The 25592-nt window shown below is 42.0% G+C and overlaps 1 protein-coding gene across 1 annotated transcript; it reads right to left on the reverse strand.

Moving 5' to 3' along the window:
- Nucleotides 1–2882: 2882 nt before the first annotated feature.
- On the reverse strand, nt 2883–12711 carry GPC6 (glypican 6; the record flags this gene model as incomplete). Its single annotated transcript, XM_008937470.1, has 3 exons — nt 2883–3085; nt 3533–3708; nt 12575–12711. Coding segments are annotated over 3 exons (516 nt in total), but the record flags the coding sequence as incomplete, so codon positions are not given.
- Nucleotides 12712–25592: the final 12881 nt, after the last annotated feature.

The raw sequence follows: 25592 nt of genomic DNA on the forward strand, positions 1-25592 counted from the left end.
TCAGCAGCAGTTGGTAACATCCAGTCCAAGCAGAGAAGGACCCCTCCTGCAGGCTCCCCAAGTGAGAACAGCCTTCAGCAAACCCCCTAGTTCTTTGGGATCCCTCTTTCTCCTTGCCCATGAGTCCATGGAGGTCTGCTAATAGCTGAGAGCACCCTGGACATCCAGGTTGGCTGCAGCAGCTGCAAAGTCACCAGATCACCTAAACATGGGCTGAAGGCTAACATAAAGACCCTAGCAGCATATCAGCTCCTGATTAATCAGCACTGTGGAGCAGGAACAACAGTGGGCTTGCCTCAGAGGACTTGGACTTTGCTACCTGTCAATAAGCTTCCAGACCCAGAATAGTCAGAAGGAAATAGTATCAGTTACCACTGAATAAACACACAATGAGATAAATCAAAATGACACTCAACTATGCCTGAAAAAAAGCTGCTGAGGAGGAGAAGTGTATAAAGGGTGTGTATATGAATAGAAAGAGATAGATGATCAAGGGGGAGTTTTAAAAAGGCTCTTCTTGTAGAAAGATGCATGTGCAACCTCAGGAAAAAAAATTAAAAGAAAAGACCCTCTGCTCAGTACCTGCTGTACCAGGGAAAGACTGAGAGAATTGGCTTAAGCTCTGCTGTTGATCTTCCTGAAGACATTAAATGCTGAATCACAAGGTCTGCTCTTGAAGGTGCCATGGGAGAGTCAGGAAGCACTGCCATGGCTGCTGCAAGATGTCTGATCTCAACACCTAGCCAGTGACTCCTGCACGCTGGGCTGCGCCCAGCAGAATAGATCATTATATGCTGAAGTAAACAAACAAATTAATAAAAAAAAAAAAAAAAAAAGAATGGCATGCAAGTGGCTCAAAACCTATGCTTTTTGTTATTAGCCATACTATATAGACAGTTTGTAAATACTTTTTGGTAAAAGTGCTAAAGTATACTTTATCCTAACGTGGCGTGTGTTTTCTACTTTAATTTCATGCCTAAATCAATAGCTAATTATAATTTGACAAGAAAAAGAGATTGCAATGGAGATGATCTACCTGCTCTGCTGTTAAATTGTAATGTGGCTGGCTGGCTTTACAGTGTTACCACGATTTGTCTATACCATTTCCAGAATCACCCTAAGAATCAGGAAAAAAATTTCTGGTGAATCATTTCAACACCACACAGAACTGTCCCAGAAGCCCTTTGTCTGTGGCTAATGGAAGAGGGAAGGTTTTGATGTTTTGAAGTTTTTGACACTCATTTGTCCCAGACTTAAACAGCTTCCGTGTGTTTTGCATCTTACGACCAGATGCAAATTAAGGAAACTCTATCCAGGACCATGGTCATTTAGGCAATGATTATTAAAGCAATGTATCCTTGAAGAATCTGAGAGTACAATTGCCATCACAAATAACATCCATGTCCTTCTCTAGGCCTATCACATAAGCTCACATGCCCCCCACAAACACGCACCTATGAGAGAGGTTTTCTCTCCCACCCTACAAACCTGTTAAGAAATGGACAACTGGATATGTAAAAAATTCTCTTCTCTGATTTTTGTGCTCACCAGTCATTAAAGGGTTACTTTTCAGAGCAGCACAAAAAAAGAAGAGCTGGTTGACCAAATTTTTTTTTCCTTACAAAGAAGTGTCAACCCTGAGCTTGTAATTAAGAAGTTAAAATCTGTGATTTATATATATTTTATATATATAAAAATAGATGATCATACTAAGACTAAAAAAGTGAAAGAAATCTCCATGTCGGTACTATATATTTGTTTGTTCTGTAATTTTGTAGAAGAAATCCTTGTGACACTGAAATTAACTGATATGAAAGATGTAGTTAGGTGTGAAACACACTATTGATCCGGTTGCTGCTAGTCCATTAGAGAATTGTCGTCTTGGTAGTATAATGAACATAGTAGCAGAAAGTCCTAATCGATGTCAGAACAGTGACAAAAGGAAAGAGATTATATCACAAGAGATTATTTTCTGTCCAACCCCCTGAGGGGAGATTTGTCAGCAGTGTTGTTTAGCACTACCACCACAGCTGATGGTAAGCTAAGTGGGAATCTGTGCCAATTGTATAACATGGATAAATACTAAAAGAAGCTAGGTGAAATCATGCTACTACTCAAATTTTCACTGGGCATTAAGATTTAAATCCTAAACAACTGTAACATGATATTCTGAAGCTAGTGGAATTATTATCACACTAAAAGTTAAACGTGTTTTTCAGTCCCTCTACCTTCATACCAATCTGATGTGGTTGGCAGATGGAGTGCAAGACATTGACCGTTGAGACATACTTTTGTGTTGGAAAAAAAATCCAGTCTTTCTCCCTATAGCAATGATCATTCTGATGACCTGAATCATCCTACAGAAGTTCCTAGAGGAAACCTGGCTGTCAGTGAAGAACGGTTGCATTTTATTTTGTTCCTTTCTTGTCTGTTTTTTTTTTGTTTCATTGATATTCTGTTGAACTGCAGCAGCCTTGAGTCAGGCCTGATTCAGAAAGAAAACTGCTTTCTTGGTTTCTTCCCCCCTCTTTTTTTCTCATTAGGGAAAAACACACACTGTAAGATCTTTTTTTTTTTTTTTTTTTTACTTTTGCAGCATAAAAGGAAATGAAGCTCAGAAAGTCTCCTGTAATAAAAGTTTGAGAAAGAACTCTCTCAAGAGTGGATATCATCTTCAGAGATATCTGAAAAAAGCAGGAAGCAGTTCAGTCTGGCACCTGGTACTCTTTGGGAAAACAAAAAAGGGAAGCAGGTTGCAGTACTGCTCTCTTCTTGTAGAAAACGGCAAGTGTTTGTGGCATGGTCCATTGTCCAAGGGTATAAGAAAAGAAGAAAGTTGGCTGTTTCTGTAGCTAAAACAGTTTCTCTGACCAGATCCAGGATTATCTCCACTGTCTCTGCAGTGCGAGACTGATGAAGATGACGAGCAACGTCTGCAGTGAGCAGCCAGGCTGCGTGGCTGAAGCCTCCACCTCCCTCCTGTCAGAGTCGACCGGTGGCGCTTCGGTGGTGACAAAATCAAACTCGGTGGGACAAATGTCATCCGTGCAGCCGCTCCCGCTGCCTGAGCCGCTCGTTTCATCACCTGCCACACAGGAGCAAGGGAAACAACATGAGGCCCACAGGTTACACTGCTCATCCCTTTTCTCCGTTCCTGTTCCACCCCGAACGCCCCGGTGGGGATGAACACCCTGGGAAAAGGAAAGTGTTGGTTGTGCTGACTTTCACTCAGTAAAGCATCCGAATGAAAGCCACTGTGATTTAATTAAGTGATTGAATGACCTTCTGAAGAAGAGTGTACTGCTGGCACTATGGAAAGCCCTCAGTGTCTTGATGCATTTGACATGAAGATAAGCAGGAAAAGCAAAGAAAGCAAACACATAACTGGAATTTCAAGAGACAGGAAAAGCCTTTTTTTTTATGTTGTCAGTAGCACAGAGCACAAAGCCCAAAGAAAGCCACTGCAATGGAACCGAGTTATAAATGTGTTCCACAGTTCACTTAGACTTTATGACAGTTAATGATTTCTTACTTGTGTCCTGGAAGTTGACATCATTTCCATTATATGCGTTCTTCAGTTTGTTAGTCATGACACGTAAGGCCATGATTTGTTGTCGAATGAAGGTGTCTGGCCTTGTGATGTCCACGTCTACTTCTGGATTGTTGATCTGGTTGGTTAAGCCATCATTCATTATCTCAGGCAAGTATCTATATAGCAGGATGAATGATTAGGTTAAAATGCAGTAAGTTTCAGAAAGAAAAGACCGTGCAGTAAATGCTCTGCTAAGCAATTTGACACTGATAACGATTACAGAGTTCTTAAACAGCTCCACTGAAAGTATTTTAAAAATATGTTTTTTAATTTTACTGACTCTAAAGGATCTTTTTAGTAGCTCAGCTTCATGGAGAGTAGAAAGGATTTAAGCTCTGCAACCTCCTAACTCTCTACATACTCCCCAGCAAGTGAACTCCGGAAGAGGTTCATCAGCCAGCAGTAAGTCACTGCATCTTCAGATCCTCTACTGTCTTGAATGGCTGCCCACTAAATTAACCACCTAACAGTTTTTTTTTTTTTTTTTAATTCTTTCTGCTTAAAAAATATGTACTCCATTGTTATATATAGCATATTTGTTTAGAAGGCTATCCTGAGGCATTATGACTCTCCTTGTTTAAATGAAGCACTTAATGAATTTCCTTCTCCAGTTCTTCCTTGCATCCCTTTTTTGACCACTATGAGAAACAACTGCAGCCTGTTTGACTTTCAGGCCCATAAAGGGTGTTGTGAATTTACCAGACTCCAGTGTTCTCTCTGATTTGGTCCTTGTTCCTTACAGACAGGCCATACTTGCATCTCCCATGTGCTTTGTGCACAACATATTTAAGGTATGGCTTTTTCTATCCATCCACACATCTGAAGTTTTTATTCAGGCTCTTAGCTTATTGTTTCTTGATTACTGCAGCATTCCTTTCTTTGACCTTGGCAAATGCAGTCTTAGGCTGCTCACAGGCAGCAAGTCTGCTTTTGCAGGTATCTCTTCTCTACAAAAATCAGCCCATGCCTCCCATCATCCTGCGGTAAAAGTCTTCATCATCTTTTGTGAAATATGCACATTTTGACCCCTGCTGCTCTTTGTCCTCAGGAAACTCTTGTTATGAACATTTACAAAGCTACCTTTTTTTCCTGCTTTGAATCTCTGTTAAAAATTATGTGTGTTTTACAGCTGCTAGGCTGATAAAGGGCTGACATTATTTCTCTGTGCTGGCATGGTATCCTCAGAAAATAGTGTATCACTGCATCCCTGTTCTTTTCATCTGTCTTTAATTACCTCCTATCTCTGCCTAATATTTAGACTGCAAGGGATTTGGGGCAGATTTACTCTTTTTTTTCATGTTCTTTATCATGATGGGATCTATTTTGTAATTAGCTTCCATACCAGGCTATCCTACTGATGTTTGTGGGACTCCTTGTGTGGGTATGTGCTCAGCCAGTAATGATAACACGGTCTAGCCACTAATGGCAAACTTTCATGATAGCTTGGTACCAAAAATAGTTTAAGAGTATCTCACTTCACTTTCACCTGTGCTAGCCCAATTCTCTATCAATATTCAAATTTGGCATTGGTGCCAGTGTTACGTTCATATGTGCCTAGAAAATAAATATATCCCTTAAAAATAAATGTGAAAGTAAAGGAGAACAAAGGACTTTCTTTGCTGAAGTAATGGTTAAAGGAAAATAAGTTTTGTATTGCTTCTGGAAGTTCACAAAATGGTGACTGCTTTGCTGCACCAGGGAAGGGTTTAGCTTCATCATAATAGGTCCTCGCTTTGCAAGATGAGATTCATTTGTCATCAGTGGCCTTTGAAAGCTTACATGAGAGTAATCCTGGGGGAGTGTGAACATATAAGAACAAAACATGACTGCCAAAAATACCCAGCCTCAAACTGCATGTCCTGTTGTTTCACTAGTACCACAAGAAGAAATAACAATGCTGTAGGGATTCCATCCAGACTCCTGTGGTACAGGCTTAGCTATGGTGAGAACACAGAGCCACTTCCCTAGTACGGAGGACTGCAGACTGCAGTGTTATGAATCACCAAGGATAGAAATTGGAAATAATTCTGCAGAGCTGCCAGGAGGCAGCAGGACAGAGACCTTGGCGTGCAGGGAAGCTCTGGGCTGCAAAGGAACAGCACCTCCATCTGTCAAATGTCTCTACAAATGAAACGGCTGCTGTAGATAAATTACTCAGCCTAGAAGTAAATCAGCGATTTCAAGGTGCAGTTGATTAAAAATAGTAGGAAGGTAAGAATTGGCCTGCTGGCTCAGGGATGATGTCCATCTTGCCCAGTATCTTGCCCATGACAATGGTCATAGCTGTTAGCAGCTAGAAGTGATTTGAGATCGCTGAGCGTTCATGTGAGTCGCTTCCCTTGCTTAGGAAGGGCTAGCTGCTCTATATTGCAAGCCGTCGATGAGAAGCTATGGCTAGCTCTGAGTGGCAGTTCATAGCCTTTTCTGGCTGATTTCTTTTTTACTTCATCTTGTTGTATCCTCAACAATAAAAGAAGAATGTACTGACTTAGTGGGCTTTTTATATGGAGACAATACGAGTTAGTTTGGAGATTTAAAGCACTTAGAGGGTGCTCTGGTGAGTGCTTTTTATCCAGGTTCATATTCTGCACTGTGATCAGTGTGGCTCTGATAACCTTCTGAAGACCATCTAACTTTACACAGGCCAGGCCATTCAGTCGCAGGTTGTGATTCAGTCAAACTGAGGAGACACCCTGCAGTATCTCCTCAGGACCTGGTGATACCCAAAGCATTCTTGGCTTAGCCTCTCAGGAGAAAGGTCCAGTGTGCCTCACCTAGCTGTGTAAGGGAGCCATACTGGATGGAGATCACAAGAAACCCATTCCCTTATGATTGCCTAAAGGTTAAGTGGATACTTAGATTCTTGGCATTTAGGACATAAGAGCAAAAGAATTAGAAAGGCTGAAGATTTATCTTTAGGTTTATATAGATACCCAAACTTGTGTGTCTAAATGAAAGCATCTGTATACGAGCAGAGTCCCAGTCTTGCCATATCTAGTCAACACAAGACCTAGTCAAAACTAGTCAGGAGTTTATTCATCAGTGGAGGAGGGACAGCTGTTGGAGTCCCACGTGCCTTTGGCTAAATGACTAGTTCATTAGATTTCATCTGCTGGGATTTAGCTGCACAAACATAGACATCTGGTGCAATTTGAATGCTCCTGGCTGTTCCTCGTCTCCTTGTTGCTAGCCCTGAAATTTGTGGGTTCTGTAACATACCTGCAGGCTTAAGGGAGGGGTCTTGGACATCTGAAGCACCTAAAATTATATTAGGTGTCTCTCTTCAGGCAGCTGAATTGAGTCTTGAGTGACACTATAGCCACCAGGATGTATGCTACTTGGTGTCCTGCTGCCACTTCAGTAGTGTTTAAATATCCTGTAGGTGCAGTGTCTTATTTGCCAGCCCCATGGAAGTGTCTTGGCTATTTAGATCATCTCACATAGCATTAGATAAGCGTGTTTAGGCAGTGGAGATCTACCTTATTGACTACACTGACAAGATATTGAGGCTCTCTTCAGGCACCTTAACGTTAATGATTTTTAAAACGCTCAAGCAGTTCTACCCTAGCCTCTGGTCTGGATGGGAGTTAGTGTCCTGTGTCACACTCATCTCAGACAGGTCAGAGGGTCTCAAATGACAGTACTCTTGCTTGAGCAACACAAATGACTCCTTATTGTCTCACCCACAGGCATCTATATTTAACTGCATGAATTTACATGTCTGAATGTGAAGCTGGACTCTGCCCTTATTACTGCATTAGCTCACCTGCTTTGTTAGGGGGGAAAAAAAGGCAGACCAGCCTATATTGAATGTCAATATCTTTGAATTGTTTTCCTTCCTTTAAAGGACTGGTACAGATCTGTGAACATGCAGGCCAAGGTGTTTTGTGAGCAACAGCCTCTGAGAGGCAGCCTGGCACATGTTCTGACAAAAACATTTTGATTGTGTGGGGTAGGGTTAAGTCACTCCGAATTGGTAGCCATGTCTTGGGACCATTTTTTTGACATAAGATTTGTTGCTGGCTGAGCAAAGTTGTTGAACACAGCTGCTTTTGCTGCAGTTCTGTAAGTGGAGACACCCCTGTGAATTTTAAGCTTTACTGCTGCTGCTGCTCTCGTTAATGATCTCTTCTTAGGCTTGGCTGTTACAAGAACCTTGTGCCCATTAGAAATGAAAAGAAGAGAAGTGCCAATCTGAATCAGTGTCTGTTCTTTGCATCCTCCCAGTAAAATAAAAATCAGCTTTCTTAGCCCTGTGAGTATAGAGAAGCTGAACAATACTGTTTGTTTTCTGCTGTTTGCTCCTTCCTCAGCTATGTCAGGATTTTACTGTAATTTACATTGTTTTCTAAAATATTAATGCTTTCTGTTCCTCTTAGCCTTTCCACAGTTCTTGTGTTTCAGCAGTCACAACAAAGATGTCTTTTGGCACATCATAGCCAAGTACCACAAAGCCTATTTAAAAACACTTTTTTTTTTTTTTTTTTAAAAAAAAATATCCAGTTAATGTTCCAGGGTGTCTGCTTCCTTTTCAAGTCTGGAAATGACTGATGAATCTTTCAGGTCATTTATACAAAGGTTGTAGCTATGAAAAAAAAAAAAAAAAAAAGAAAAGGAGAACTCTTCTGGTTTTTAAAAGGGCAGCATTCTCCATATTTTGCTGCTGCAGTAGCTGCTGCTTACAGTATGACTGGAGCATCCCATCTAGGCAGTACTGGAGTTTTTCCAGGTACACAGAGTTTTAGGCAATAGGGAACCAAATATAGCACAGGCTTACTCAGGCTGGACTAGGGGTAGGCAGTCAAGTCTGGTCCAGAAAGATAAGTGCAGTGGAAAATTGGCTTGTTTGGTTAACTAGATCACCTCATCCCATTCTGTTTGCTCAGGAGGTAATCCCCATAGGATATTTTTGGAGAAAACCTTGAGGACACAGAAGGAGAGGCAGAAAGTGGCTCATCTATCTACCAGTTTGTTGGAAGGAAGAAGATGCAAAAATAAACTAGAGCCATCAATTAAGAATAGGCAGTTTCTACACTTAACAACAAATGGTTTATTCACACTTTCACTTGTGGTGCTAAATGGTTATTTTTGCCTACCTCCAAGTAATGGATATTCAACTTATCTCATTGGAAGCCTTGCTGGCTTTCCCAAGGCAGGCACTGATCTGGTGAGTCTTTCTTCCCAGCTGAATTTCACCAGGAATTAAAAGCTCTGCTGGGGAAGTAGGCACTCCCATACATGTGGCAGAAGGAGAAGAAAATTTCAGGTAAGTTGAGACTCTAGCCTGTGAAATATTTTGGTGAAATACCTTGTAATTTTGAGCTAGACATTGAAAATTATATTGTTCATTTTCCCTCCTATTCCTACCTTTCTCTACTTTTTTTTTTTTTTTTTTTTTTTAATAATTACTGCCTCATATATAAATCTATTTCCTCCTCATTGTACTCAGAGGACTTATAGGTTGCGCATGGAAAGAAACACAAATTTCATCTCTTCCACAGATTACAGCCTTCCAGAGCTGAAGACATATTAATAGGTCTATAGTCTATAGGTGAGCATGAGCACCAGGATGATAGTGTATAAGCACAATCTCTCATATGGTTTGGTTGAAACTAATTGGCTGAGATGGTTGAAGCATTTCAAGGTTCTTTTCCTGACTGGTTGCAGATTTGGTTACTGTCCCTGTTTCAGTAAAAGTCACTTAGTCAGGGGCTAATACCTTAGATTTGGTGTAAGTCCTAAAGCCTGAATGAAATCATTCTTGGGAAAAATCCTTAATTTCTGGCAAACATCCCTTAGTGAAGAGGTTATCAGCTGTTGTTAAGAATTTATCTGCATATAGGGAAGAAGCTAAACTTTTAAAGTTTGGTCTAAATGATGTTTTTTAGTTCCTAAATATCTTTTAAAAGTCCGTTTGTGTACATCTGTCAGAACACATCAATTCTTTAAACATAACATTACATTCAAGTTCTTTGGTGAATACAGACATGAGAGGGAAGTCCTGTTGGGCATCTTTTTAAAAGGCACTTTGTCTGAAGTAGCTATTACTATTCTTTTTTTATAAGGATTTTTCAAAAAACGAGATTCATTCCCCTAATAAGTGTTTTCCCATTTCCACAGTACTTGGTTTCTGCCTGATGTGACCCGATTAAAACCATTCTTCGTACAGGATCAGCAACAAGCCAAGTGCACCCTTCCAGAATGCCAAATGGATGACTCTGGTACCCCATTATTCGCAAATTGGTGACCTTCATTTGGTGACCCGGTGTCACAGTAAATTAATCATGGCAGCAAAGTGATATCTAGGGAGTGCAATAACCACAAGTGACCTTGGTGTAATGCCTGGCTCAGGAGAAAGCCTGGCTTTCATTTTCTGTGATCTCAGGTTTGTAACGTTTTTCTGCTGTAAAAGCAGCATGGGAAGGTGATGTATAAAATGAAACATGAGGCATAACTTCTCTCTGGCAATCCAAAGTTTCTAATTTTTTATACCACCACAGGATCTGATCAAAAACCAGCAACAATTTCCTTTCCCAACAGTAGCCAATACCATTTTGTCTTCTTACTTGTAGTATTAATGTCTAGGAAAACAGAGGGTGGCTAATATAGCACAGGGATGTTTATGGCTGGTGACACAGTGAAGACAAATAGATATATGCATATTGGCCAGGTTTTGCCACCCTGGCTCTTGTGAACTAGTGTCAGATATCAGATCCTGATCAGTATGATCAAGGAAACATTTATGTTTTTTCTTTGCACTGCAGTAAATGTCCTTGGTCACCAGCCAAGAGATGTTTTTGCATCTAAAGCTAGTTATTTTAAAAAATATTTTCAATATTATTAAATATTGAGATTATTCAACATTATGAAACAATAATTGAATATGTAATTCAATAATAATTAACCAATATCATGTCAAGATTTCATACTATTTTTATATGGAGGCCATGGCTTTCTATAGTATCTCTGATTTATTATTTTTCTCTCCATCTGAAGCATTTATTGAGTTAAGACCACGAGTATACATTTCCTCTGTGAATGGATATAAACCAGAAACTGGACAAAGGAGCAGTGGCTGGACGTGCTGAAATCATATTTTCAGGTGATGCTTTGAAGCTGTGATTTCACCTCCCATGATGTGTCTGTGTTAAATTAATCAAGGAGGTTGTCAGCAGAGGGTAGTTTTTCTCAGTGGCTCCAGAACATTAATCTCAGAGGGGATCATGAAAATAACCAGGCTTCTCATAAGATAAATACTGCCAAAGGAGGGTGGAAGGCTATGTGCATAAAATGCACCTCCATAACTCCCAACAAATGTGGAAGTTGTGCCAGACCCTTCAGCGCAGGAACAGAAGAGAGCTGAAAAGTAGCAGCCAGACATGGTACAAACACCAGCGTTGGTCACGGAAACCAGGAGGGATGTTAGCAGATTTGACAGCCCTTTTGTAGAAGGAGTAGCACATATCTCTTACTGTGACACATGGCATCCAGATGGGAGGCCTGGAAAGTGCTGAACTGCTGAGGCACACCAGCCTGGGTTCATAGGTTACAACGCCCACTGACAAAAAGAGATGTAATAGAGGAAGGTGAAAACATGCTTTTATTTCTCTCTTCACACTGTTTCTTTGTGATGAGTCCTGTAATAGCCAGACGCTCCTCCTAGCTGTCGTTCTTAGAGTCCCCAGGGGCTTTCTCTGGGTCTGGGACTGTGAAACTGAGCAGTGACTCATGCTTTTGGACAGGTTGGTTCATGTGCATCTCAAATTGGGTTCAATGGGCTAGCAGCATCCCAAACAACCCTCTGCTCTTGTTTGTAAAATGAGTTATTTTGAGCATTATGTAGTAAGGGCAGGAAAAAGGGCATGTGTTCAGTGCCAAACCTGCTCCTGTAAAGCATGCTCCTCATAAAAATGATTAGATGATAAAGTGGGTGCAATCTATATGTCTGTCCACCCATCCATCCAAAACAGCTTCTAACAGGTTTGTGATTTTTTTTCATATGATGTCTTTTTTTTTCTTCTGTGTTTGTTTGTTTGTTTTGTTGTTGTATTGGCTCATTTTTGTATTCTGGCTTTGGGTGTATCATCAGATACAAGGAAAATAAAGATTCCAATCTCTGACTGCCAGAAAGTATCACTGCTCTCCAGATCCAGCACTCACCAGACACTCAAACCTCTCCACTCCACTGATCTCCTTGAAAGCACATGTTACCACTGCAGACCTGGAACCTGACTGCCCTTAGCATGGACCTTGGGCCAATTCCTCTCTCTCTCTCAGCAGGGATAATCAGATCCTCTCCTCTGTCAGCTGATGAACACACACTGGGACCTTTGGAGACACCTGCTCATCTGCCAGCTCCATCCCTGCCACAGCCAGAGCCAAGCAAACTTCAAAATTAAAACTCAGAGAAAACTCATCACAAACAAGGGCAAATGACCACAGTATCTCTGATGAAGTAACAGAAGGTCAAGCTTTCTACACAAGATAAGTAGGAGTGTTACATTTATTCTCTGCTGGCTATTTTTCAGCTTCTTTTTTTTTTTTTTTTTTTTTTTTTCCCCAGCAAATAGCCCTAAGCTTTGCCAGCCAATAGCAAATAGAGCTGAAATTCCAATTTCTGTTTCATCCCAGTATGGTATCCCGAGAGTGCAATTGCTTCACAAGCTGTCAGTCCCAACACAGGGATGCTAAATGGAGCTAAAGAGCTCTTTGAAATCTCAGTATAAATTATCCTTCTGGAGCTGAACCAATGACCATTTTCTGTGTTCACATGCTGACACGCTGTGAACATTTACCCTGACTCACGCTCTGGCTTTAATGGCACCTTGACAATAAGTAATCTCGGCTACAAGCTGCGTGTGGACAATTACTTGTTCTCTCCATTTCTGTTGCACTCAGTTTTGTAAAATACCCTCGGTTTCGTGATTGCTTCAGGCCAGAGAGGGGTTTGGAGCGAGCGTGGTGGAGAGGGGACCACCTCACCTTGCCTTGGTGTGGCCGTTCCAGCAGTCCTCCTCGACTGATGGCCCCGCTGTCACTCGCTCGTCCTTGCAGATTGTGTAGGGTAATGTTGACCAGAACTTTTTAGAGAGCTTTAGCTTTTCTTTAATGTCTGTTACCTGATTAAGAGATGAGAGGGGAAAACAAGTTAAAAACTCCAGCCATGCTAACTATCATGTTAAATAATAGTTTTATTCTGTAATGGTGATGATGGTGAAGGTTAAAATGGCTGAAGGGGTGCTACAACTTAAATTCCTGTGTTTATAAGCGAGGCACTCAACATTTGGGTTCAGAGAGTACAAATTATCAAAATTACCTTTTTCCACAGGCAAGACACTAATAAAAACATGTTACATCTTCCTCTTTCTAGTCTCCATTTGTCTCAGGCTTTCTAAATATGCATCTAAGAATTAATATGCCTTGCAGTCTGCTGAATGTAGATTCAGTTAAACAGTGTACATCAGATAAAATGTCTCACCCACCCACTTGGTCGTGTCTTAGATAAATATTGTATTTATAGCTACATGTACAGGTTCTTAAAAAATGGTGCAGTGTTGAGCTGATGTTGAACTGATTTAAGATATGCAGGCTGAAGGCATTGCAGTACTTTTAGATCTCAGTAACAGGGAGAGGTTTCTGTATACACATGCATGGACCACATCCATCTGTGCTGTTAGATGTAGATAAATATCTGTAGCTGGATACAGACTTCACATTCAAGAAATGCTGAGACAGTATTGAAACAGTTTCTGTATGTTATAAACTCCTTGAATAAGAATTTAATTTGGCACGTTGCAGGCAGCAAGCAGGAACAAACTGAATCTCCAGCATCAGCTTAATAAATAAATGCTTTGGCTAAAATGTTATCAGTTCTTGTTCTGCTTTTGGTATACTAAAGTGAAAAAATCTACAAGACAAGATAGAAAACACAACAAAGGACAGACTACAAAGAATGAATGGTGCCACTGTTGTTCTTATGGAAACAGATGCATTTCACATTAAGTTGTAATAGGATTTAGGGAAGCTTGTTGAATAGCTTTCAAAGGAAATCGCCAAGCTTTATTCTTTTATAAAAACAAGAAATAAAAGCTCTACATTCTTCCATACAGTTCTGAGATTGGCTTTTAGGTTGTTGAGGTACGATACTGTACTTGGCTATTTATCTCTTTTATCTTTTGTTCTGAAGACATGATAGCTCTTGGAGCAAATGGTCCACGCTGCTTTGCCGTGCTTAAACTCTGTGGAGTGTCACTTTACAAGCCAGGAGACAGAAACAGCCAAGGATGTTATTTTAGAAGCACTGTCCACATTTTCATCTGTAAGGAAATAAGTAGGACAGTATTTGGCTGCATGGCTTGTTGATGGTGTTTCTTGCCATGACAGGCGTCTTATAAATCTTCTCCACGCCTCTTGCCAAGCCCCAGCTGATCTGTTTTTATATGAGATACTAGTAGCATTTGCAAACCTTTAAAGTCTCAATAGGGGAGCCCTGTAAAGCCAAAAATTAAATTCCAGTTCACAGGCTGTGGGCAAGCCTTCAGCAGAAGTGGGGATGGTCTCAGGATGCCTGGCCTTTCTGATGTCTTTGGTCTGAGAGACGAGGCTCTTTGGGCAGACAGCAGCCCTTCTCCTTCCCCTTCCACCCATGCTGAGGGTAAAAACCCCAAAGTCCCTACTGGTACAGCCAGCCAGCAGCAGCAACTCAGTTAAGCTGCCCAGTGTTCGTGGAGAGGTATGTTAACCCCTGTGAGACCACAGTGTAGTAAATCAGATAAAGAAATGCTATACAAAATGTAGGGAGGAGGGTTCGTAGGGAGAAGGGTCCATTCCTACAACCTTGTGGAACACCAGAATCAAAGGGAAAGACCTTCTAATTTATTGCTTGTGTTCGGATAATTATTTACACAAGTCATCTGAATTATGTCACAATTAGTTTTCAGAGCAGTAACTTCACTGCTATCTGGAAGTTATTTTATGCTATTCAAAACTCAGATGTTTAGATTTATATTCAGATTTCTCCTGTAATCAAATCAGAGCTGGTGCTTGAGGACTTGCAGACTTCTGTTTTGAACAGCGAGTCAACACCCATTGCAAAGTTATTCCCCCCTCAGCCCTTGTAGGGGCTGTAATTTGGAGTACAAACCTTGTACTTTCATACAAGCTTTCATAGAAGTCAGCAAAAGAACGGACAGAGGTTCTCACAGCTCACAGATACTCCCTGATAATCAAAACCAGGACTTCCATTCCCCAGTCACTTCTCAGATATTAAACAACGTTTACAAGCTCTATATATGTACTGCATATACACAAATCATTAAATTTCATAACTATAAAGTTTTGGGTTTTTTTTAATTTGAATTACAGAAGTACACTTAGTAGAGTAAGATGTTCTTACTTTACCCAGGATTGTTGGTAAATGACAGATAATTAAATCTCACAGACATCCCCCTGAGGTGCCATTCCCATCTTAGAGCTTGAGGGAAAGGGAGACCTGTAAATGTCTAACAAAAAGCAGCAACAGCAGAAACGACTACAGCTTAGGGAAAGGTCACCATTTGCAACCCTCTCTAGATACCTCCAATTCATGTGGATTTCAACAATTTTTATTCCACACAGATATTTCCCTTCATAGTTATTCCCCCCTCTCCATTGCATTATTTCACCATCGAACTTTAAACAACTAGTGGACTTCACCTTCGAAGTCTTGCTCTTTCCAGCTGTGTGACTGGGCCACTGTTAATGCTTGCAGCCTGAAACCGCTTTTCTGGAAGCTCAGTGTGGTTTCTGGGCCTTGAAAGAGGGATTATGAACACCAAGGGATTCACCTCCTCTTTCAGGGAGCAGCCTGATAGCCACATTCACTTCTGCATGATGACACTGTTTCTCATAGCATGCCCATGAAAGAAAAGGCTGCTCATGGCTTGGATGGGTGTATGCTCTGCTGGGTAAAACACTGGCTGGATGGCCAGGCCCAGAGAGTGGTGGTGAATAGAGTTAAATCCAGCTGATGGCCAGTCACAACTGGTGCTCCCCAGGGCTCAGTGCTGGTACCACTTCTGTTTAACATCTTCAGTCATACTGGTGAGGTGACAAGAATGCACTTTCAGTAAGTTTGCAGATGACACCAGGTTGGGTGGGAGTGTTGATCTGCTTGAGGGTAGGGAGGCTCTACAGAGAGACTTGGACAGACTGGATCTATGGGCCACAGTCAATTGTATGAGCTTCAAGAACACCAAGTGTTGGTTCCTGCACTTGAAACACAACAACCCCACACAACACTACAGGCTTGGGGAAGAGTGGCTGGAAAGCTGCTCAGAAGAAAGGGACTTGGGGGTACTGACTGACAAGCAGCTGAACATGAGCCAGCAGTGTGCCCAGGTGGCCAAAAAAGCCAATGGAATTCTGGCTTGTATTAGAAATCGTGTGGCCAGCAGAACCAGGGAGGTGATTGTCCCTCTGTACTTGGCATTGGTGAGGCCACACCTTGAGTACTGTGTTCAGTTTTGGGCAACTCAATACACGAAAGACATCAAGGTGATGGAGCAGGTCCAAAGAAAAGCAACTAAGGTGGTGAAAAGTCTAGAGCACAAGTCTTATGAGGAGCACCTGAGGGAGTTTGGGCTATTTAGTCAGAAGAAAAGGAGGCTGAGGGGGAACTTATTGCTCTCTACAATTTCCTGAAATGATGTTGTAGAGAGGTAGGTGCTGGTCTCTTCTCACAACTAACTAGTGATAGAACAAGAGGGAATGGACTTAGGCTGCCCCAGGGGAGGTTCAGACTGGACATTAGGAAGAACTATTTCACTGAAAGGGTTGTCAGGCATTGGAACATGCTGCCCAGGAAGGTGATTCAGTCACCATCCCTGGATGTGTTTAAAAGCCGTGTAGATGGGGTGCCTGGGGATATGGCTCAGAGGTGGACTTGGTACTGCAGGGTTAATGGTTGGACTCGACGATCTTAGAGGTCTTTTCCAACCAAAGTGATTCTATGATTCTATGAACACTTGTGCAGGCAGTGACTTTGGAGTACTTTTAATCTAACTTTAAATGCAGAGCAGAACTAGGTGATGTAATGCCTTCTATGACATGTAAAACTTTTGCCTGTGGGTTTCGGTGGCTTCAGTTCTGGTACCTCCTCAAGCATGATTACAGAAAGTCTCTTATTAGTCCCCATGGTTATGCATGTTCTTCTGTACATTGTTTTGATCACCACCAGCATTTAAAAATATGTAACAGATGTACAATCCCTTGAAAATGAGATAAAAGCCACCGAGGATTCATTTAACGTTGCTTGCTTGTGGTTTACAGAGTCAGACTGCTGCATCCCCCTAGTGACCTGTGGCCTTGTAAATTATTCCCTGGTATTTCCTATTCTTTGAATTAAAGGTTAACTTTCAATCTTGGTCAAACTTCTGGGGAAACGTTTAAACACGAGATGTATGCAATTTTGATGTTTTACATATTTCCTTTCCACCCTCTCTAGAAGAAATTTGTTCAAATAAAGCAAGCTGGATCTCTTTGGCTGTAGTTAGCCTGACTTTCTCTAGCTGTCTTCCTGATGTAGCCCTGACATCATTCATACTGAACTTTTTTTTCAGTTACTTTGACAGTGCTAAATTTGTTTTGAATTGTAATAAAGGATACAGCAAGAGCCTTGCAAAGAGTTAAAATTGTAATTTATTAGGAGATATATAGAAATGCATATTAAAATAGCCTGGCCTTCATCTATGATTGCTGACAGAAGAAAGGCATTACTATGTAGGTGAGAAAAGTTAAATATTTGCATTATTTCCAAAGAGAAATTCATATGCAGAATTATGGAAATGGTATAGTTACATGCCCTACACTGGGAAATACAATTAATTTCTTATTTCTGCCACTGACTTCTCATGTGACTGAGCCAGTCACGTATGTCATGCAATTCCTCAGCAGTACTTGGAACAACACCCATGAACTCAGATTCAGTCCTACCAGCAGGGGTTCAGTTATAAGCAGGTAAATAGAGCTGACCAGCGTTTTGGTCTTCTTTACTCACCTTGCACTCAAAAGTAATGAAGCAAGCTAAAAAGTAAGCCCATCGTTTTAGCAGGAATCACACCTTAGCACTCCTTGTTTTAATTCAGGACATCTGGAAAAATTGAAAGACTCACCAGGATAATTCAAAAAAGCATTGAAAACACCATACATAACTAAAAGTGAGATGACTACATTTTACAAGGCATGAAAGATCCCAAAAAATCACTTGCTTGTGAAACGGGCAGCAAATTGCCCACAGAATCCACCTTGCTTTAATTTCAGATGGAAATACACCTCTTTGGCAGTGGGGTAATGTGTACTCAGAAGTAAGGGGGGCCAAAAAGTAAGTTTTCAAGGTGGGGTCCTAAAATAATTTTTCAAAAGTAAATACCCTTTTCTCCTCCTCCTCCTTCCCTGCTAATTCCTCCCCTGGCAAGTGCATCTCATAGTTCTCCCAGATTTATCATTCCCACCAACAGAATCCCTACTCTTTCAGATAGAGGAACACCAGAATATGCTAAAATAGTGTTCAAAAATGGTGGAATACATCCAAAACCAACACAGGTTCAAGGCAATAAATGAAATGGAGTCTTCTTTGTGTTGAAAAGAAATGGTTCTCATTAACCTTTTCTTCTTCCTCATGTTTTTCATTGCATTTTTTTCTTGTTCTGCCATTTGGAAAGATTTTCCTTTTGCAATGAAAGAAGAATATTCAGCTTGCCTTTCTGCCAATACCTTCTCTCTGGGGATGCTCAAAAACACCTCAGTGCAAAGTCCCATGGAGAGTTAAGCCTTTATACCCTGGAAAAATGTACAAATATTTCTGGCTGCTCACTGGATGTTGCTTCTCTGGTGTACCAGGATGCGACTCTAAATGATGTACCATGGTCAGTGTGATGCAGTGTAGCCACTTGGAGATGTCTCAAGTGGATGTCTGTGATGAGGTGCTGTAATTTCAGGGACTTCAGGCTGGCTATATGAAGTGTATCCTATCGGTGTTCTGCACTAACAGAACAGCTACAGACAGTGAATAGAAAGAGGCCTGGGGTTTTGTCTTAGAGAACAACAGACATGAAAGTAGCCATCACAGGCCATGTTCAGGTCTCTAGCTTCTTCAGACACATACTCCTTTGCCCTTTAAATCACAAGCAACATTTAACTAATGTCACTTCTTTGTGCTACATTATTTCCAGGTGAAAAAAACAGACAGTTCTCTACTGCCTGCCGCTTGCTTTCCCCTAGACGTGTCTAACCTAGCCAGCCATGCAGCCAGCACCTTTGCAGTCTTTATAAAAAATGATGTAGACCTTGTATAATGATGGGCAGCTTGATTATAGATTTATGGGTATGGCATTTGGCCATGCAAGCTGAGTGTGGGATCGTGAAGAGCATGCCCTTCATCATAGGCATGGCGAGGTAGGAAGAACAAACAGATCATCACAATCTGATTTGTGTTATGCCGTACCAGCAGAAAACTGTGCCAGGCTTTCATACATCCATCAGTATTTATGTCCATTAGGGATCTAATCTGAAAGCATCCTAAGAGTAATGGCCAACAATTTGTTTAAAGGGGCTAGGTCAGCAGGCACACATTATATAGGGTTTCTAACTGGTTGTTATGTTTATGTCTCTGCTACATGCGGGTTCTACAGTCAGGACACGAATTATACTGCACAAGTGGGTTAGTATAGAATAGCTGGATATTTTAACTGACACACAGTTTTCCTTGTAAACTGGGCTTAATTAAATGCAGTTAACTCAGACCCTTAAGTTTTAGGGGCTGCCCCTCAAGAAAGTTGTGTCTCCTGTACGTCCTTTGTTCCATCTGCCACCTCCACACAGGTCTCGGAGGCAGCAGGCACTTCTGTATAAACAACTGAACTAAACTTCCTCCGTCTCACCTAGGTGTTTGAATTTAGCTAAAGAGGATGTCTCTCACAGAGGTTTTTCACAGGCACCTTCATTTCTCTGCTGATTAGACACAGGGAGCTTAGGCACATCTTCTTGTTTAAAACACCTCATTAGGTGCCCAAAATTTCCATGCACATTAGGCACCTCGGCGAGGCCAACCTGCTTCAATCCCAAGCAAGCGAAGCAGAACTTGATTTGCTCTGTATGGAGATTATTTTTCCATCCATTATACACTTCCCTACTCGCCCTCAAAACAAACCGAAACGCCGGGCAGTCGCCACGCACTTGACGGGGATTGTTTGTCAGCCCCTTAAAAGCGTGCGGCGCGTAGGGCACGGATTCGGCGGGACCGGAGCGTCGCGTCGCCCCGGCTGCCGGGGAGCAGGCTGGATCTGGGGGGGGTCCTCGAGATGGCACTGTTGCTAAGGCTTTGTGCCGCTTGCCAGCCACCCCCCCCAGCGCACACCCGCCGTGTTTCCCCGCAAAGCAGCCCGTAGATTGTTCCGCTGAATAGAAAACTGACAACCCTGTTATTTTAAACTGGAAAGTGACAGGCTGTTATTTTAATGAGGTCTGCCAGTGCCAAGGTTAACCAAAGCTTTATTTCCTCCACAAAACGTTAAGGCTGCGGTTCTAAAAAAAGGGGGTCGTGAAATCTTTACAGTTATTGATACTTTCTGAGTGCAAATAAGTTCTGAGGATTTCACCCTTCTTGTGCAACAAACGCTTTTTGTTTTTCCTCTTCTCCTTTTTTTTTTTTTTTTTTGTTTTTTTTTTTGTTTTTAATTTGACTTTGTGACTTTAAACGGTCCGGAGCTCTACCGATGAATGCCTGCTCATGATTCATGTTTCTGCACAGCAAAGCAGATGACAGCTCTTCTAATCAAGAACTAACACTGAATCCCAGTTATAAAGCACAAATGGGCGCCTGGGTAATTTGTGAAATAAAACGAACGAGCTAGGCGACTTTCCAAAGCAAGACTTTTCTCACTAGAGTATTTTAAAGTGAAATGAAAGGATTTTTTTGCTGTCCTGGTCTCTAAGGGCTACCCACATCTATGAAGAGAAAAGTTAAGGCCTTTAATAACAGTGAAGAATGACTATTAGCCCTACTGAATTTTCAGACTAACAGATATATAACTTTAGAGAGTTAGGGTGGATTCAGCTCCCATACTAATAAACCTACACTTATGCATCTACATTCATTGTACAGTCCACAGTAACCTGGCACGGCCTCACTCAAGTTTCTAGTGCTGTTTGAGATGCCTGCAGTGACCTGGGCAAGTCTCCTGTAGGCTGTGAGTTATACGTGACCACCTGGTGTGCTGTCTTGGATGACCTAGCTGCATTTTGTTTCATCCAGCTTTGATCTGAAACAGGCAACTTTAAAGCAAGCCAGGTTGCCTATTGCATGTTTTTCAAGGAAAATAATTTACAGGTCTGCATGCACGCTGACGTGCACTTGTGGAAGTCTCCTTTGCCACCTGTGGCCTGGCAATGCTTGTGCCACATTGCATGTTACCTGGCTCCAGGGGCAGGTGCCATTGCCCATGTAAGGGGCTAGACTGTCACTGCTCAGAGCTGACAGTCCTGTGCTCAAAAATAATACAAGCAAAGCAAGCACATGCCTTATGGCACTGCTATCTTTTTGTGTCTCAACCCCCACCTAGAGACTCTACCTCCAGCAGTCTTCACAGCTCTGCAGGAAGCTTAACACTGCCCCGTATCATCAAATGAAGACTTTTTAAAATAAAACCACTCACATTGCTGTTTGCAGGCAGTTAGAACCCGACACCACACTCCTCTCACATTCAACACTCATTTTGACTGTGGAGAGAGGAAGGGGAAGAATCTGGCAAATGGTGGAGCAACCTGGGATAAACTTCTATTCCTTTCCAAAAATATGTCCATATACCCTCATCCTTGCTCTTAGCTTGATTTGCATAATCAACCCATCTCCTTTAGTAGGTATCTCAGACCAAGTTCCCTGCACTTGGCTCCCCAGAAAATAAAAACATTACTTTTGGAAAGTGGAAGCTACTGGAAACATCAGTGTCCTGAATTGGAAATCTGTAGGAGCTTGAAGCAGCTTTCCCTTTTCCTGTAATACCTGGGAGCAGTGCTAAAAAGCTGGTCTATAAATCTGATTCAAGCAAATCCAAAGCACTCAGAGGAATCAGCTTTTTACTGCAGGTAAGTATAAAAGTAGCAACAGAAATATGCTGGAATCTTAAAGATAGAAGGCCAGAGGCTTTTCTATGGCAAGGCTTAGCCGTTAAGCACTGATTCTTTGTGAACAGTCCTTCATCTCTCCAGGCAAAAATGTTAATAGCCAATGTAAACAATTACTGATAGAGTATTTCAAGCTTATACAGACTTCTGTTTGTCCTGGAAATGTCCATCTGGCACCACTAGTGAAGAGGCTGTCTCTTCTCTTGAAACTCAAGGGTTTACTGAGAACTGCATAAGTTACAACAGGCAAGTAGTTCAAGCCTCCCAACAGCTGTGATAAGTGTATGATTTCTCAGGGCAGCAAGAGCTGGGATATGTCCTTTCATAACAGAGCAAGAAGGACCATTTTACTTCACACTTGAAGTAGCCTTACATTTAACTTCACTTCTTCTAATGGTTACTTCTTGACATAGCTCCATTGCCTTCCAGACTGAAGAAGCTCTCAGTATACTCTCAATGCCTCAAAAAACCCTCAAAGTTCAGCAAAAAGATGACAGCTACCCTGGCAGCAACTTCTGGGCTTCTGGCTTGCTTCTCCCTCAACCACAAGTGGCACGTGCTTACCCTGGATGGACAGAGCCGTGGAGAAAAGGCTGTGCTAAGGTGGCTGAAAATACAGACAGCAAAGAAGTATGTAAAGCCAGAGTATACAAGTGAGAGTTTTTATGAAGGACCTACCTTAAGATTTTGAAGTTACTGTACCCTGTTATAAAACATTTGAGACATCTTCCATACCGTATCAAAACCAGTATGGTTTTCCCTAGGGACTTCAGGGAACGTTGGCATTGTCCAGGGACTTCATTGTCCCTGTGGCCTTCAGGCATTGTCCATTTTTCAGTACCCAACTACCTCTTTTTCAGGGGAGTTTAGGTGGAAAAGCACCCATTCTTCCATGACTGGCATCCTTATGCTGCAAAGTGCTTAATTAATTAGGTACTCAGACTATAGCACCTTTCTCGGCCCATTAAACCCAAATTTTGAGGTTATTAGAAATCTGTTCCCTCTTTTTCTGTTATCCTATGAGAGAACCATGTACAGACCTGCTGTGCCACCTGTAAAGCCCCTGAGCCCCTGTGGGGACTGGGCAGCCCCAGCCTTCTGCTCCCAGCCAGCTGCAGGGTGAGGAAGGCTGGACAGCCCAATGCCCTCCTTGGTGTTCAGACCCTCTCAATACCTCTCCTGTGAGGACAGGCTGAGAGAAAGTTGGGGTTGTTCAGCCTGGAGAAGAGAAGGCTCCAGGGAGACCCCATTGCAACCTTCCAGTACTTAAAAGGTACCTTTAAGAAAGATGGGGACAGACTTTTTAGTAGGGCCTGTTGTGATATGACAAGGGGTCATGGTTTTAAACTAAAATGGGGCAGATTTAGACTAGAGGTAAGAAATTGTTTACAATGAGGGTGGTGAAATGCTGGAACAGGTTGCCCAGAGTGGTGGTAGAATCTAAGGTGGTATAATGCAGGGTGTTTTCCACTGGGAACATTCCAGGTCAGGTTGGACAGGGCTCTGGGAAGATGCCCCTGTGCAGTGCAGGAGGCTTGGACTAGGTGACCTTTAAATCTCCCTTCCAAGCTAGAACTTGCTATGATTCTGTGAACATCAGGCCCCTCAGGCTCAGCCCAAGCGACGACAGTTGCAAAGAGTGAGAAATTATACCTGGCAAAATGCATTTGTCTGCATCATAACAATGTTTTACTGGGACACCCCAGACTTGCAGCCACAGCACACAGACTGCTGCTTCCTCCAATATCCCATTTTCATTTCATCCAGATTTAATGCTTTATAGGTTACTCACCCCTAGTGCTTCTGGTTTCCAGTCATTCCATTTAACTGAAACTAGAGCTTGATTTAAATGGCATGGGTATTTTCATTCTGGATTATTTTGATCCAAATATACAAATCCACAATATTACAAGTGGTGAATATATACTGTTGGCAAAGAATTAAAAGTCAGTGTAGAGGCTGTGTGGCATCCATTGCATGTCCTGTTTGTGGGGATGCAGAGTTCTGTATTTATGTTTTTACCAATCTGTTTTTCCAGTCTCTCTGAGGCAGATGCACAATTTCATTCTCAGAGCTGCTTAAGAGATAAGAGAGGATTCAACAAATTGTAAATATGTAAATATGTGAGACCTCACCTGGAGGCCTGTGTCCAGCTCTGGAGCCCCCAGCACAAGAATGATGTGGACCTGCTGGAATGTGTCCAGAGGAGAGTCACAAAAATGATCAGAGGGCTGCAGGAACGCTATAAGGACAGGCTGAGGGAGTTGGGGCTGTTCAGCCTGGAGAAGAGAAGGCGCCGGGGGGACCTTATAGCGCCCTTCCAGTACCTGAGAGGGGTCTACCAGAAAGCAGGGGAGGGACTATTCACAAGGGTTCATAGTGTCAGGACAAGGAGTAATGGCTTTTAGCCAGAAAAGGGGAGATTTAGGTTAGATGTTAGGAAGAAGTTCTTTAATATGAGGGTGATAGACCACAGGAATAGGTTGCCCAGAGAGGTGGTGGAGGCCCCAGCCCTGGGGACATTCAAGGTCAGGCTGGATGAGGCTCTGAGCAGCCTGACCTAGTTAGAGATGTCCCTGCCTGTTGCGGGGGGGTTGGACTAGATGACCTTTGGAGGTCCCTTCCAGCCCAGTACATTCTATGATTCTATGAAAATCACCGAAGACTTAGAATGAATGCAATAACATTTTCAGAGACAGAAAGGTTTATCAAAGGACATTTCTGGCAAAGGCAAGTAGGCTCAGCTGCAAAATCGCTTATCAGGAGAACAATCAGAGTCAGAGCCTTGCACTGTAAACCCAGTATGTCAATATCCTAATGACTTTCATTGCCTTCCTACTGAGGAGAGGGTGGGTTATCCTCCACTGATGTAGAGTTGCACTCTCTTGTCCTTTCATGATAGGGTTAAGTACTCCAGTTACTAGATCCTAACAGAATGATTGCACGTAGCTTCCTCAGGGCTGCCAGAGACTTGGGCAGATATGGGCAGGAGACATACAGGTTGGATATGGGTCCAGATATCACTGGTGCTTAAGGATCAGTCTAAAAGAGGGAGAAAATTTAAGTCCAGTTTGAAGTACAGCAAAGTAAGGAGGAGCACTCATATGATTTTAAACTACAGTTTAAAAAAAATAATGAGACTAATCGACTTGCTGTTTTTTGCCATGGCTGGGTGGAAAGCCATGAATTTAGATATTCTTGCAAGATTGATGTTCAATCTAATTTTGAAATGGACCTTTTCTGATTTCTGGTCCACTTTGAAGGTGAAAGTGTTAGCAGATGCCTATATCTGGGATCTGGAGTCTGAGCCTCACAACTCAGGGAGCAGTATGAATTCAAGGTGCACTGCTCACCTCTGCCATAAATCCAATACACTCTACAAGACCATTTATGGAATCTACTCTGGACAATTTAAAGAGCAAACATTGGTGGAGAAAGTTTGTATGGATAAGAATGGGCATTGGAGCAAGCACTTGAGGCATACTGTGTAAATCTGAATGAGAATGTGTCTGTCCCAAAGAGTTTTCATTTTAAACAGAAAAAGGGAGAGAAGAAAGGAATACTAGAGAGAGAGAGAGATGAAAAAAAATTACATGTGAAGAAAACTATTTGAAATAAACAGGGAGTCACTGGGCAAGGAAAACATTGCTCCTACATCTCTAGCTCCTTCTTTATAATGAAAAGTCTATTTTCCCTCCTTGGGTTTTACAATATAGCACAGTTTAAGCTATATTTAAGTCAAGGAGGTAAACACAGCATGCAAGTAGACGTGTTGTTACTGCTGGAGTATTTATTGTGGCTCTTGGGCAGGCTTTGTAGGTTGCCATCCATCTCCCTGCCA

This window comes from Merops nubicus, unplaced genomic scaffold (genome assembly GCF_000691845.1).
Source record: "Merops nubicus isolate BGI_N331 unplaced genomic scaffold, ASM69184v1 scaffold13343, whole genome shotgun sequence".
Classification (NCBI taxonomy): domain Eukaryota; kingdom Metazoa; phylum Chordata; class Aves; order Coraciiformes; family Meropidae; genus Merops; species Merops nubicus.